This window comes from Xiphophorus maculatus, chromosome 6, assembly GCF_002775205.1.
Source record: "Xiphophorus maculatus strain JP 163 A chromosome 6, X_maculatus-5.0-male, whole genome shotgun sequence".
In the NCBI taxonomy this organism is placed as follows: Eukaryota; Metazoa; Chordata; class Actinopteri; order Cyprinodontiformes; family Poeciliidae; genus Xiphophorus; species Xiphophorus maculatus.
The window spans coordinates 9,522,304-9,538,279 of NC_036448.1; the positions used below are offsets into that span (position 1 = coordinate 9,522,304).

Consider the following 15,976-nt stretch of genomic DNA (forward strand, 5'->3'; position numbering starts at 1 on the left):
TCTGAGTTATTCTTGAATACATTTAAAGAATGACAAGACAAGATCAAATTAAAAAGTGCTATACAAGTGTAGCTGGACCCCCTCTACGTTTTCTCTGTCAATGTTGTTCAAATTGGCTGACTTTACAGATGTTGGCACTTGTTATATTCTGTTAGACACCTTGTAGGCTCATGAGGTGACAAAAGAATATGCTTAGATAAAAATGTAGAACATTAATCAAAATGAAGCTTTGGCAGGCACAACAATAAAGGAAGGGCCAGTGTGAGACATAAATCCCAGCATCCCCAAACGGCAGCAACAACAAGGACCTGAATGCTTCCAATCAAACAGCATTGAGCCGGCATCTTATCGTACCGGTTTGAATTTAATTAGTGCCCTTTATCAACACAGTCACACCATGCTGACCTAAACTGTTTTTGTTTCCCGCTAAGACACATACAATTGAAATGAACACCGTGCTTTATAATTCAAAGCAGACACCCCTAAAGTCACAAAGGAGGTTCTGTGAAGCGGCAGAGGAAATCAAGCCACAAGCAAAAATAAGGAAAAGAAAAGACATAAATTAAAGGCTGCAGCTGCGCCACTGCTGGGCGGCTGGGATGCTAGTTGCACCATGAATGCATTATCATTAAAAGTTTTCTGTCCCGGAGCAGAAGGCAACCCATGGAAATGTCAGACACAAATTGAGGTTCATTAATATTCTGCACAAGCCCTAAGAGATCCCTCTACCCCATGACGCTTTAACTGTTGTCTAAATTAGGCCTTTGAATGAACTCTTCATACTATTCAGATCTGGTTGTCTCAGGTGGAAATGCTTAATAAAATGGCAAGTATCCTGGATATTCATCATTTAAAACCATTCCCCCATTTCAATTGTGTGTAAATACAGAACTGGAAACATTCTATTAAACACAAATTGTAAAGCAAATAAAGTTATGCTTAATTTCTACAGCTGGTGTTACATCTGCTGACAGAAAAACATCCTGACCTTGAAATGATTTCTTGATGGGTGTGCACACAGTAAGCAACATCTTTCAAGGCTTGATAAGGTTGTCATCTTTTTGTTTTGTTTCTGTTTTTTTTTTTTTGCAATTCAAGTGAGCCAACAAGCAAAGTTAAATGCAAAAAACAAAAAAAACTTCTTCAGCTTCTATTTTCAATTATATGTAAGAAAACACCCAGCTCTTTGGTGCTCAAAAGTTAAGCCTAGAAAATGTCAAACTTATCTCTTCCAGCTCAACTGCAAACAAACTTTAAAAGCTGTGATATGATATTCTGCAAAAGGAAAAAAAAAGATCTACAGAAAATTCTGAATTTAAAGTTAAAATTTCTTTCTTTTTTTTTTAAATTATGATAAATCAAACAACAAAATATTTTCACATTAAACACAGTAAGAAACCGCGATTTCACAGATTTTAAGCATGTAAGGTGAGAAGAGAAACAGGCCTCAGAAGGGATCCCTCCAGAGGTCAGAGGAATGGAGACAGAGGAGGACAGACCCCATATCATGATGGAGAATATTCTGTTAAGTAGGACTTCAACCACTGAAGCACTGCTCCCTGAAGGGAGTAGTTACAGCTGAACCAAATGACTGATGAGAACTGGATGGTCTACAGTTGTTCTAAGATCCAGCAGAACAGGTTTTTTTGGCATCAAGCGACAAAACTAAGTTTTTCTGTAATTTGAGTGTCATGGCGATATCTGAAGCCAGATTGGAATTTCTCAGGCAAGTTTTCTAGAAAACACTGGAGCTGAATAAAAGCAATCCTTTTCAGAAGTTTACATTAAAAAAAGGTCAAATGGGACTTTAACTTGAAAAGGCTGTTTTTTTATAAAAAGAAAAAAAAAGAGGCCTAACCACAGCATGCTTGAAAACAGATGGGATAAACCCTGAGCTTTAGACAGCTCTTAACAAACATCAGGAAACAAGCACCAAAGGTCTGTTTGAGCGTCTTGGAGAGAATTGCATCCAGAGGACAGTTGGTAGGTCTCGTCTGTTGAACCACCTCAAAGAGGTGTAGTAGCAATACCAGCTTGAACTGATCAAAGACCGCAGAGATCATTGGAGGAACATGTAATTGGACAGCAGTATATATACAGTCAATGATCTGTTTGATAGAGTCCATGTTGCTAACAAAAAGAAGAAAATCATCACAGGTAGACTCTGTAGCAGTTTTTAAAAGTTTGGTAGAAAAATTAATGGTAGAGTGAATGGCGCTAAATAAAACCTGCAGTTGGTTACATGTGGTGGATACTAAATACTGAGATTTAGCCTGCTTAACATCATTTTGATATTCACAAAGACAGTCTCTCAGTATCCCCAGGGACACATGAAGTCTGTCTTTCTTCCATTTGCATTCTGCTTTTCTGTTTCCATGTGTAATGGCCCGGGCTGTATTATTAAGCCAGAGATCTGGCTTGATTTTTGTAGAAGTCTGCTTTAGAGGAGTGATGGGGTTCACACTCGTTATGCAGATGTACTGAAAAGACATGACAAATTCCTCTGGACACAGAAGAATGTCCAGCCTATCAATGGAGTATAATTCACTGCATTTACAGGCAGCAACAAACTATCCTGCAGTGGAGGAAGTGATGGAGAAGTGCAGGGAGCATAGGTTTCATCACAAGAGGAGTGGACACATATTCAAATATAATGGGAAAGTGATCTGGAATACATCCGTCTCATATCTCTATAGTAGATACAAGAAGGCCATGAGAGATGATTAGGTCTTGTGTGTGATCATGTCTACGTTTGGGCCCTGACACTGATTGAGACAAGCCAAAGCAATCCAGAAGGTTTTGAAAATTAATGCCAACTGGTTTCAGGGGCTGCAAACATGAAACAAAGTCACCACATAGATAGAGCCTATCAACAGTTCAGCTAGCTATTCGGAAAGATCTGATGAAATTCTTCTTATATTTGGTGAACAATATACATATTCCGCCACAAACAGTCAAAGCTCAAAGCCGCTGTAGTATTTTAAAGACAATGATCGGCAGCTGAGGTCATGATTGGCGCCTCAGCTGCCAATCTGAGGCGCCAATCATGGCGCCTCAGATTGGCAGAGACCGCCTCTCTGCCATGGAGGCAGAGAGACCGCCTCCATGGCCAGACACTCAAGGTGTACTTGGGTAGGAGTAGACTGGTGCTCAGAGAGAGCACTGTTGTCTCTGAGCCTGGTTTCAGTCAATAGGAATAGATCTAAATGGTGAGTGGAGATGAGATCGCTCAACAGAAGAAAGCTTCTACTTGTAAGCGATCAGGTATTAAACACACATATCACTGCAGCACACAGCTGACTATGGCCTCCGCAGCACGACTAAGAAGGTGGAGATTCTGTCATGTACGGCTCCATCTCTGGATCCTCACAAGGCAGCAAGAGACGGAGCCATTGCCAGGGCTAACCAGTACGAGCCACTTATAGCAATGATTCTTCAAGAGCTGGAGATCAAAGATGCCAAGTTCCAAAGGTAAGTCATGCAGTAGATATCTATGATCAATGATAATGTTAATAATGACAAATGACTGCACACCAGAAACAGCAAAACACCAAGAATGGCAAAAGGGCAGAACACAAATAATATTGAACTCAGAGAGGTAGAGTGCGAGGCATCAACGAAGGTGCCGCTTTTTTGTGTTCAAAGCAGTGTGGTGCCAAGCCATTCAAACTTTTAGAAGTTACCAGTACAATTGTAAACTGCTAAACTGGAAGCCAGTGAAAGGCTACCAATACAGAGCCAATGTGGTCACACCTTTTACTTCCAGTCATGAATTGAACTGGTGCATTTTGCAATGTAGCAAAACGTATAAGAAACCATTTCAAATTACAATGCTTTTTTGCCGAATCCTGTCTGATGGACTCAGGTTGCTACATTTAAACATGCTGTAAGGCTTTCAACAGATGCCTGAAAGGTTGAAAATATTGCAGCAAAATGTTTCATATTTTTTTCAATTGAGCTTTCAGCCTCTGTCTTTCATGGAACTCGCTAGATTCACACATGTTGGCGGGCTTTTGTAAAGCTCAAAGTCAAGAGGTTTCCATACAGAGTCGGCTGTTAGCAAGTAGTAAAGCTAAACAGACAAGATGCTAAAAAGAGCTTACCTAGGAATTGGTATTAATTATTATTAACCAAAACCCCCCAAACAACTGAATGTTCTACACTTTATGTCTTCAGGTTAAAGACTTAAAACCCCAGATACTGAATGCCAGCCAAAAAGAAAAATAGTTTAATACATAATGTGGGCTTAATGAAAAATAGTTTTAATACCTATTTAACTGATTAAAGTGTGCAGCAGACTTTTAGTACAAACTATTACTTCTTTAATAGGGATGACATACTGAAACATTGTACTATCATACATAAAAACAAATGAATGAGAAACATCCAAAACAGCAACACTCAAAGTCAACACTCAGATGCAGATCACATGTCAAGGCATACTGGAACAAGTCCACACCCTGTTAAACTCAAAAAAAAGATATGTTTGATGAACCTGAACACAAGCATTGCATAGCACACTTCCAGAACACTTGCAATTAATATTTAGAAAGCCCCAGGCAAAGTCCCTCGGTCATAAAGCAGAAGAAAAACTTTCAGCAAGCTTGGCCCACACATTATTAATCAGCATCATAAACAAACTATGTTGTGAGATATGTTGTATACAGGTAAATGGCAGAATAAAACAAAACTCAAACCTAAGTAAATAACCCCAGATTGGGCTCCTTGTTTGTTGTGTCACCTCTCTAGCGCTTATTGCCTTTGCTTCGTTTTGTTTTGTACAGTGGATGGTTGACTTCCGGTTTTTGATTTGATGAGACAACTTCTGTATATAAGTTATAGAGCTTAAGGACAGAAATTATTAGCGGCCCCATTGATAGAGGCACAAGGTATGTTTATTTTGTAAATAAGTATGTTTCTAATTCTGATCGATTGAAATTGTGAATTTATTTTATTGTATACAAACTCTAGGGTATAGTTTTGAATTAGAGTTGAGATTTTTAGCGGTGAAAGTTAAGATTGTAAGAGCGTGTTTTTGTAGCTTACACTGTCTTTTTGTGTTTGTGCATGCAGCTTTTACGGTGAAACTCATGGTTTACGTCCAATAAACCTGGCTGTTCATCAGTAAAGCCACAATCCTTCATTTGGGGATTGGGGTCTACTGCAGGTACTATCCGGAGACAGAGCTGCAAACTGTACCGTCAGCTGAAATTCAGAACCATGGACAGCGGATGTCAAACGTTTTAACAAGAAACTTTAGAAAACTCATGGTAGCTCAAAACACAAACACGGAATTACCCAAATAATACGTCAAACTTCAAACACTAGAAAGTTGCAGTGAAGTCAAAAAAGTTTGCTTACAAGTATGCTTGCGCGTTGACTAAACTGCTTAATACAATCGTTTTATAGTAGAATCATGTGATTACTTTAACAAAAATTAAGAAATAGACTGAGCACTAAAGTTTTGCTTTTTCTTTGTGGTGTAATATGATTCAATTCAACTCAAGATGTGGATATATTGCTAGCACAACAATGCTATTCGGCCTGTTATTGCAGTAAAAAGCTCAGTGTCGCTCTAATTATTAACAGCTGCACGCTAATGAGCAAACAACGAGTAGGTGGCTAGAGTTAAAAGCTAATAGTTTCTGTTCCTGTGGACTGCTCTATCAACTATAACACATAAAAAAATAAAGAGGACACTGCACTATGTAGCCAGGCCTGAGCTAACAGACAGATGTTCTGTGTAGTAACAAAGACTGAGTGGGATTTAATCCATTCAATTAACCGCTAATGAACCACGCTGCGCGCAAAACTCACCTAGGACGAAGAAAGGGAGCTCGGTGTTTTCCAGGTCGTCCACCACCACCACGTCCCCTGGAAAATCATTCCTCACGGAGAATAGCAGCTTGGGCTCCGAGGCCGACGGGCTGTGCATGATGCTCAGGTCGTTCTCCCTCAGAAACGGCAGCGCTGACACGGTGACGCTCTTCATCTTGCACTCGGTGTCCTGGCTCTGGTCTTCGTCGCCGTTCAGACCCCGGACCGTGGTGATTTGGCTGGCCAGAAGGAGCCACAGCAGCCCCACAAGCCGAAGCGGCGGTGTCGGCTCCATGTTTAGACTCGCCATCTCCGTCGCTTTCCCCCCTCTCTCCTCTCTCACCCTCCTCGCGGTTTCTCTTGCCGACCTGCTTGAGTCTCTCAGCGCAACGCTGGAGAGAGATGCGCTGCACCAGCGGGCTCTCTCAGTGTAGGAAACAAGCGCCTCCTGTTTCTTGCCTCTGATCAGTCACATGGTTTTTGTTGATACATAGCCGGGCATCGACTGTGTGGCTGTTTGACTGTGTTTTAATGCTGTTGACCCCCTTATTGTAATTTGATCGATAAACCGTCTAAACAGCTCTGTAATGGCTGAACATGGATTACTAACTGTGAATGCACCCAAAGTGCCCTTAAGGCCCCACCAACAAAAGCATAATCATTTTTAATCTAATTGTGCATTTGCCCTCTCATATGAATTTGCATATCATAACCAAGGAACACCACTGGCATTTTTAGCAGTATGCCTGACCTCTTTTATTGGGTGGATACTAGACTGGTGCATGTATAATTGCCTAATTGGTGGTTCAGATGCACAAACTGATTGCTACAACTCCCTGTACTCTGTCAGTGGCTGTAAGATCACAAGTTGTGCTGTTTTTTGCGAGTTGAGAAGGCTACATTCTGTGCCCAGAAAGGTTAATACTTCAATTTAGAGCTCACCATTGCTCTGTTATGATTCCCTTTTGTAAGAAAATAGATATCCGTGTAATGAAAGTCAGTCCAAGAGTAAAAGTGTGAAAAATTAAGAGAGAAATCATGTTAGTCAAGTCTACATGATTTAAAACGGCTCAAAATATATACAGTAATTCAGCAATTTAACATGGGTCTTATATATATATATATATATATATATATATATATATATATATATATATATGACCCATGTGTGTATATATATATATATAGTATAAGCACATTCTTCCAATGTGAATACAGAAAACACTCCTAAGTCAGGCTTTTAAAATTGCCTTCAGATTTCACCAACAATCACATTTGTTTTTGGTTAAGGTTTTCTACCACATGTTGCACTGAAAACAGGAAATTCTCTGTAGTGAAACTAGAACGAGTGATGATCATTGGTGTTTTGGTTTTTCATTGGTATTTGTGTTTTGAATCACTTCTGGGTTTCTCATTACTTCCTATGTCGTGTCATTTCAAATCTGTGTTATTGTTAGGTCTTGTCATGGATAATTTATTTTTATCTGTACATTATTGTTATTAGGGTCTTGCTGCATTAGTGAATTTGAGTGTGTGATTTCTCTCTCATGCCTTGTGGTTTTTCCTCTGTGTTTTGGTGTGTTCTCTTAGACTCTCGATTTTTATTTCCAAATCATGTAGTTTCTCATTTACCTCTGCGTGTTATTATTCGCCTTCATTCACTCTCTCTGTTTTGCTCTCCTTCACAGCTGTTCCACGTCCCCTTGACTAAGCTCACATGAATCCAACACCATTCTTCACGCTTGCGGCAGTTCGTAAGTACAAAAGCTAACTGGCTTTTCATTGTGCATTGCTGGTTCCTTCTGTCATGCTGCTAAATATCCTTGTCCTGTTCAATTCCTGTTCATTCTGTAAAATTTTCAGCTAAATTTTGTATTCTGCTTCCATGCTGAGCCCTAGTTCTTGTCTGCATTTTGGTTCTACTCCTAACTCACGATACATGACTGAAACAACAACCACATACAAACTCCACATAAATTCCACTGGAACCAACATCCTCAGAGCTTTTCTGCTTCTAAATCCCTTGACCGCTTTGTCGACCACACGATTGCAATTTGGATTTGGACACAAAGCCGTAAGAAAAGAAGATTGCATTTTCTGTGTCACTACTGTCCCTCCATTTAATATTTAAGCAGCTCTGTCTCCTGTTAACTTCCATTTCACTCTGTCCTCATGAAAACTGTTTAAAAGTCCAAAAATAGGACAACGTCAAAGCCAAAAGTACAACAAAATGAAAGTGGACAAGTCTTAGCTGCTTAAAGTAAGTATTTTAAAACCAAGCTGGTGTGAGTAAATAGAATAAGGGAACTAGTTTGTGTGTGCATTTATTATTTACGGATTTTTGATTGTTCCTGAAGTTGCCAGTTGAGGGGAAAATTGTTAAATATTTTACAATGTACAGTATTTTTGTAAGTGTTTGCTTCTGGGTGTTTTTTTGCCCTTTCTTTAGCCGTGGCGCTGTCCTCTGTTGGAAAAGCCAGAATTTCTACTCGACACTCAACCGAGGGTGAAGAAAAACTTTTCTGGTATATTGGTTTGAGGCATGAGGGGAACCTTTGCTAAACAGTAATAGTTATTCCAGTGTATTTGTGAACATCTGCAAATAGCACTAGAACATTTTGTGCAAAAGCTATATAAAAACCAGACCTCTGACCCTGAGAGTTACACTACAGTAAATTTTTCTTCCAGGCGTGCTATAGTGCAAAATAAGCTAAAATTATTCCTAAACCACTTTTTACTCTATTCTAGAGTTAAACTTGCTAGCTGCTTACCATTTATTACAAATGCAATTGGGAACAAGACATGCAGTCAACCTGTAATAAGTGCTAGGTGGCTTTTAAAAGCAAATACTTACACTTTTCCATCAAGGATAAATTGGAGCCACACTGGTTAAAAATAAGCCATTTTGCAAAGCAATAACTAAAAGATTACGGGTTTCATATTTGTTGCAGCTGATGATTTTTTTTAAAGCATGCGTGTTGTTTCTCAAGTTTCAAAAGGATAGCTCAAAAATCTCTTAGGTGTCTTTTATCCATAAATCCTGACTTTGTTGGGTTGACTGTATGTGAAGACATTTTTCAGGTGAACAGGGGGAAAGGGAAAAAATAAAAAACTAATCCGATAAAAGCAACCGTACTGTCCCGACTTCACTGGGGAGCTCATTCTGCCAAGAACCTTGGCTAAGATAAGCCTCTGTGGGGTCCACAGAGAAAAGGCAGAGCCATCCAGAAATGGAGGCATCTAACGATTACAGCAGAGGGTTTCAGAACTGAGAACAGCAGGCACCTGGACAAGAATCCAGAATTCATAGGAATTATGTCTATGGTGGGTAATTTTATATATTTAGATTTTAGGTCAGATGTTGAAGTTTGTCTACTTCTAATAGCATGAGCAAATGTATGGCAACAAAAACACAAGTTAAGGGCAATTCTTTCCACTTTCTATCATCTGATATTAGGTGCTACTCTCACAGTGTTCCACACCACAACCTAAATCTATAATGATTTGTTGCCTCAGGCATGGTGTTTTTCCTTTACAATATGAATATGAATGCAGAGTTATAATCAGAGTGTCTGAATAGGCATAAAAACTGTATACAGGAGTTTGAGGCATTGAGCGTTGGAGCTTCACAAAATCTGTCAAGCAGGATTCCTGTATTTAAGACAAACTCATGCGGAGCCTGACAGTGTAATACTAATTTCATTTTTTTTTTTTTACCCATAATGTCCTCATCCATTTTGTTATACTTATTTCAGATTTTAAAAGAAAATTACATAATAAAAGCAGGAGGGCATTCTGGCTGCTGAAAGGAGTGAAATAGAGACTGGATGCAAGAAACACATCTGCCACAGCAAAATATCATTAGCAGTCTTGCTGGGGGGCATAAAAAATACCATTTTGGTGCATATACAAAACAAACCGCTGTATGACATGGTTAGAAGTAAACACATTGCAAGTAATACAGATTAGCAATAAAAAAGTACTATTATTATTTTTTTTACAGTAAGCCCTTTCTGGCACAACAGTTTTTGTTGTCGTTTTGCATTAAACAAAAGTACTCCATGATGCAAATGGATTTTCTTCTGAAGTCCTTTCACATGAGTTTCTCCTTACCAGACTCCACTTGTTGTTGTTGTTGTTTTTTTTTTATTTAAAAAAAACAATAAATAAAAAATGAAAACACATTCTGATCCATCCAATTCAGATGTTACTTTGTATTGGTCAAAAATGAAAAAATAAAAATAAAATAAATTAAAAGTATGGATAGGAACACATTTGTTCAGTAATGTTAATTATGTTAGCTTTGGATGACTAAGTCTCATTTACAGAAATAACCTTCGAGACAACAGAGAACTTCCTGCCAGTCCCTCCGAGTGGCAGGTAGTTCTTGTTTGTTTTTTGCGTTTTCCTGTTCATCCAATGGTATCTGTATCCTGTCAGAAATGGCAGAACTATACTAGCTGTAGTTCTTTACTTATTTATAAGTGGTAGTAAACATGGTTTGAGGTGTTGAAACTGTCCTTCAGGCTGAAGCTGCTGTCTGTCTGCAGTGTCCTTGATTATGAACTTGTCCTGCTCTTCTCCTCAGGGAAATCTGATCCCAGAATTGGACTAGGAGCTGCAAAAAAACCAAAACAACAAAAAATTACAGTTTATGAGCTTACATACTAATGTTTTATTATTTCATTTAGTAAATATATATGTATTTTAACTACAACATCTACACTTTTTTGCAAATTGTGATAACGTTTCCATTTTCATTACAACGTGATTAAAGGAATATGGTGTGCAAGGTTTTTACTATTCTTTGAGCAGCATAGCAGATTTTTTTGTAATTATGAGCTTCAAGTCAGAAAGAGAGACGGACATAAGACAATGAACACAAGCTCAAAGAAACCATGTATGAAAGCGATTGCAAAGTCTGGCAAAGATAAAACCGTTAAAGGTCTGCTCTCACAAGTTCTGAGTCGCAGCCGATAATCAAAAGCGGTGAAAAGGATTGCGGGGAAGGGGAGGACTCGGAGGGGGGAGGTGGCAGCAGAAGAAAGATAGTCAGTGACAGCTGAGATGCAGAGAGTGAGCAGTGCAGAGGAGACGGCACATACATCAGGGGCTGTGACTAGCAGGTGCAGGGAGGGCAGACCGAGGGGCTGATCAAGAGAAAGATCTCACTGTTTAATCTTCAAACTCTTCCCCGTTGCCAAAACTAGCGAGGATTCGGCCCACTGCATGGCTTACCCTGTGATCAGGAGCAAACAGATTCATCTTTTCAGCTCCTTCGCCCTGCACCCTCTGCGTGGGCAGAAAAGTTGATTACAGCCGGGAAAAAAAAAAAAAAAGTCGTCATGCTACTGTAGCTCCAACAGCTGGTTCCAATCACGCCGCAGAAGATACAGTTATAGCCCTTTGAAACACTTGTCATATGATGTGAACGTGGCACTTCAGACAAATGGGGTGAGATTATGCAGAGCCTTCTTGCTAGAGGACTGTAAAGCCCTTTTATAACTCTGCACACATGTTTTTGTTCATATCCTCGTTAGCTGTGCATTCTCCACTCCATGCTCGGCAATAATATCTACTTAAATATCTTCGTATTCAAAAGCAGAACCGGAAGTGCTAAGAGTTGTCCTCAACATCAAAACGGTATTTTGTTTTAACTGCATATATCAGAAGGGTGAAGGCATAAGTCTTTTTTTCAACACAAGCAAATTGGGTGTACCTGAACTCTGCTGTTGTTCCAGGGCTAAAAGATCAGAAGGTCTGGCTAAAGTTGAACGAAAGTCAAAGGGTGTGGCGGTTTTATAAATCCACTCTCAGCCGATCACATCAGTAGTCTTATTGTTCTGCAGCAGCTGTGCCAATCATCGCAGAGCATGAAGAGAGCAGCTTAACTGAGGGAAAAGGGGGATGTGTTGTGCAGAGCACTATGACCTGAGCATAACACTGCAAATCTGATAGCAGCTGTAGTAGGGGTTGTTATTTGACTCGCAGCAGCCAAATAAAGGGGAGTGAAGATAATTCAGATTTATGTTAAAAATGTCAAAAGTCAGCTCAGGAAAAAAAAAAAAAATTCCTGAAATATTTGAGCAAGATTTTCATGCAGAGTTCTTAATCTTGTAACACTTGCTAAATATTTGGGCTTTTTTTGCAAACCCTAGACCTGCAGCTATGTAGCTCTATTCATTTGATGAACATGAACCACAGTTTGTAAAGATTTCACCAGTTCAGGTGAATCCTAAGTTTCTTATATCCATCTTTCGCTTGTTTTAGCAAATGCAGAACCAGCCATTTACATGGCAGAAACACGATCCATTCAGACATCTAGACATGGATCATAGTTGTGGAGACGGAAAATTAGATCATACACAATCGGTTGACTGTGAAAACCGCTGGAACGCTGTGGCAAGGCAAACAGACAACCTAGCATTAAGATGAAGACTGAGGTGGGTGTAAATACTTGTAAAGGAGGTGTTCTGCTGAGCTACACCGCCAGTCATAAGCCACGACATAATAATGCTCTTGTTCCATGTTGCATCTTTGGTGGATTTTCTTTCTACTTCTACAAGATGTAACTTTCTTCAATGGTTCAGATGCCAATGAGAGTGCAAATTCTCTTCTAGTTTTCTCATTTTGTTCAGAGCATGTTGCACCATGTTGAATATCCTAAGTTTCTGGTTGACAGCGCTTCACAAGAAAAGAGTTCAGTAAGCGCTATTTCAAATAAAAAGCCTTTCTGTGATGAAAAACTTTGACTACCTGAAGAAAAATGGGAAACTTTGAAGAATTTTCGCATTTCGATTGGAAAACATCATTGATTGAATGTGCCTCAAGACTTATTCATATTTGTTTTGCTTTTGTTCTAAAAGATTGCACAATCAATTGTAGCTTTTCTCTTAGACATACCGACAACTGTGTAATGTCTCATTTAGATAAATCAAATTAATACCTGTTAATCTCTTGTGATTTAGACTGGGAATATTTTTGTTTTAGTGCAGTGTGAATGTGGGATGTTGCATTATAGTAGCAATGTTGAAAAAGCTCCTGGATACTGGATCTAATGTACGTCAATGAATTTCGTGGATGATGACGGATAGCTGACCAGGCAACACTTACCGTTAGCAAGACGGAGAATAACTTTGTAGGAGGTAACATAAAATTTTTTATTTGTCTACAGAAGTGGAGCAACTGCAATCAGCTTCCAACCTCACTTGGGAATGCTAGCCAAAAAATATTTAAACCAAAAGTATTGGAACTTGAGCTCTTTCTGCATGTGAGCTGTTCATCTCAAATCCAATCTTAGCTGTAAGTAAGTATATTGTGCTAATAAGGATATTCCCAACTAAAGGAATATGACCGATCTTTTTTTTTACACTACCCTGCAAAAGTGTTCGTACTTTCAGAATTTGTTTTACATTTTACCACATCACAAAAAAACCAAACAAACATCAGTGAGACTTTTATAGGACTCTGGAGAACTTGACCACACACTGAGGAGATAGTGTGTTGGACGAGGGTCACATCTAGAAGTTGCAGGACACCAGCCATTGAGGTCTGCAGTTGAGGATCCCTCAAATCATGTGCAGTGCCTATAAGAAGTATTCACCTGCTTAGATGTTTTATGATTTTATTGCTTTTACAAATCAATCAAGATCTTTTTTTTTTTTGTTGACAAAACCACTTAATATCAAAGTGAAAACTGATTTCCACAAAAATAGGTAACATGCATAAATATGAATCCCTTTCACATCAGTATATAGTAGATGCACCATTGGCTGCCATCACAGCATATAACTGGTGTGGATAAGTCTCAATCAGGCCTCAATCCAAGGAGGTGAATCATTTTTATAGGCACTGTATCTTGTCCTTCCACTACTTTTTCTGTTGTTCTTATTCTTCTACTTTAAGTTGTTCAATCCTAAGTAATCTGAATGATTTCTATAAAAGTTTGAGGCTGTAGTGTGAAAAAGAAAGTCAGACGCTGTTTTTATACTGTTGAAACCTTTTGAATGTCCCTTGGCCAGAATGTCATCTTCAGCCATTTCTCTTGGAATATTCCAGCTTCTGGTAAATGGATTGCTTCCAGGAAAACCAGAAATATTTTGCAGATCCAACTTACAAATGAGAAAAAAAATCTGCAGCTTATTCCTTCATCTTTACTGACAGTGAACGTTTGGAAATTGGCTTTCCAATTGGCTTTCGAAGATAGTTGGCCGATCTTTCTAACTTTGATTTCAGGATTACACTGCAGATGAGTTGGTTATTGCTGCACTCTGCAGTTTTGTAAAACCACAGAATCAGGAGAGCTGGTTTTACATGAGATGCAGAATTACATCTGCTAAACAGAGAGGGAATTTGTGTTACTGCAATCAAACTGCTGCGTTTTTTTGGTATTATTTATATATTTCTACATTTTTATGTTGATTGATTGCTTTCTAGTCAGTAATTTTTCCATCTAAAAGCTTTTTCTCCTAGCCCAACCATTTTTCTACCAAGGCCTGTAAAGAGCATAATTGCAATGGTTACTGAGACTCATTCGGTCATAGAGGTTATTATGAGAAACAGATAATATGGAAACCCCTTGCTAGGAAAATATTTGAGGAGATTTTCATAGTTGAAACAGTTAAGCAGAAACGATACGTGCTGCATCAGCAGTGCAGCTGCTGCCGAACCTATTTCTGCACTACTCCGCGTCCTCCATCTTCATTTCTTGACACCGGCATTACTTTGCAGTGAATTATTCTTTGGTGAAAATCTGCTTTAAAGGTGAGCCGCTGCTGTGTGTCAACAGTACTCACAACAACCTTTTAGCCAGCCATGACAAGCCCTAGCCTCTGTTTTATAGGATTAAACACAGATTACGTTAAAGTGACTGCCCTCTGACTCACTCACTAAAAAAAAGGATTATTTAATAATCTTTTTTTCTGCCTGAGGTGACGGGAAACATATCTAGTTGACCTGTCAGTCCTGTTAAATAGGATTGTACAGCTGTCACCCTAAGAAGCTAGATAATCCAATGTTTTGTTTTTTGGTGAAATTTTCAATAAGGAAAATAGAATGGATTGGCTAAACTAATAGAACAAAAAAAAAGCTTGCTCAGTGAGCACGGCTATATTTCCAATGGCAACTTTTTATTGTATGATGATTTTGCCAAAAAATACACATTAAAATGTACTTACATTTAATGTAAACAGTCTTAAAGGTGATTCCTCCTGCTATGTTTCAGCTAATTAAATGTATGATTTCATATTCAGCGGTTACTCAAAATGAACCATCTCTGATTATAAATGGCTATAGATTAAAAAAAACATTTGTTTAAAGATCATATCTCTAAAAAGAATAAGAACCAAATACTTTTCTTTTCCACTACCACAAAAAACTGAGGAAATTAATTTCAAAGTTATGTATGAACGTTTCCCTGTAATTACTTTTTCCAAAAGAAATTCATTGTAAAAACTAATTCCTGTGTGTTTTGTGACTGAGATATTGAGATAACAGAACACCTTTTTTCCAATAGCAATTTCAGTGATGTTTTTAGAAAGATTTCCAAAACTGTGTTTTGTACAAGAAATCTATTCCACTTTTAAGATTTGATATAGCAACATTTGTTCTTCTAACAAGGGATGGAGAGTCAAATATTATATTAATGATTTAAACCTCTGGATACATTTTTTATTCACAAATGAAGCTTTCAAAAAAATCACCTACATTTTTTTACATTTTTCAAAGTGAAATAACTTTATTTAAGGCAGTGCTTAAACATTGCAACAAGAAAACGGCCAATCTTTTACGAGTGGTTCCCAAAGATTTTCTGGGCCCCCTATGAATCAAAATAAAATCCCCCCACACCCAAGGAAAAAAAAATCAACTGGGCACACACATCGTTCAACCAGACACAAACCTATACACATATTTTGTTTTCAAACTCCTCTGAAGTTTATTTCACACTTCAGGTTGCAACAAAACACACTACAAACCGTCTTTACAGTGAAACACTTTTGTGTAACTGTTTTTTTTTTTTCATTCATCCATACCGCTTCCCGTGCCCCCTCCCCCCCCCTGCAATGGCCCACACTCTGGGAACCACTGCTTTATACAAATGTGATTATAGCTTAACTTAATATTTAAAATTCATCTTTGTAACATTTTCTTTTTACTTTCC

The 15,976-nt window shown here is 38.5% G+C and overlaps 1 protein-coding gene across 6 annotated transcripts in view; it reads right to left on the reverse strand.

The window, feature by feature from the left end:
• astn1 (astrotactin 1) overlaps positions 1–6,219 on the reverse strand; it is a 342,853-nt gene extending 336,634 nt beyond the window's left edge. For all 6 annotated transcript variants that reach the window (XM_023335801.1, XM_014476012.2, XM_023335800.1 and 3 more), the window contains exon 1: positions 5,818–6,219. In XM_023335801.1, coding sequence (XP_023191569.1) covers positions 5,818–6,127 — 310 coding nt within the window. In that variant the 5' untranslated portion in view covers positions 6,128–6,219. The remainder of the gene's footprint in view (positions 1–5,817) is intronic.
• Between the last annotated feature and the right edge of the window lie 9,757 nt (positions 6,220–15,976).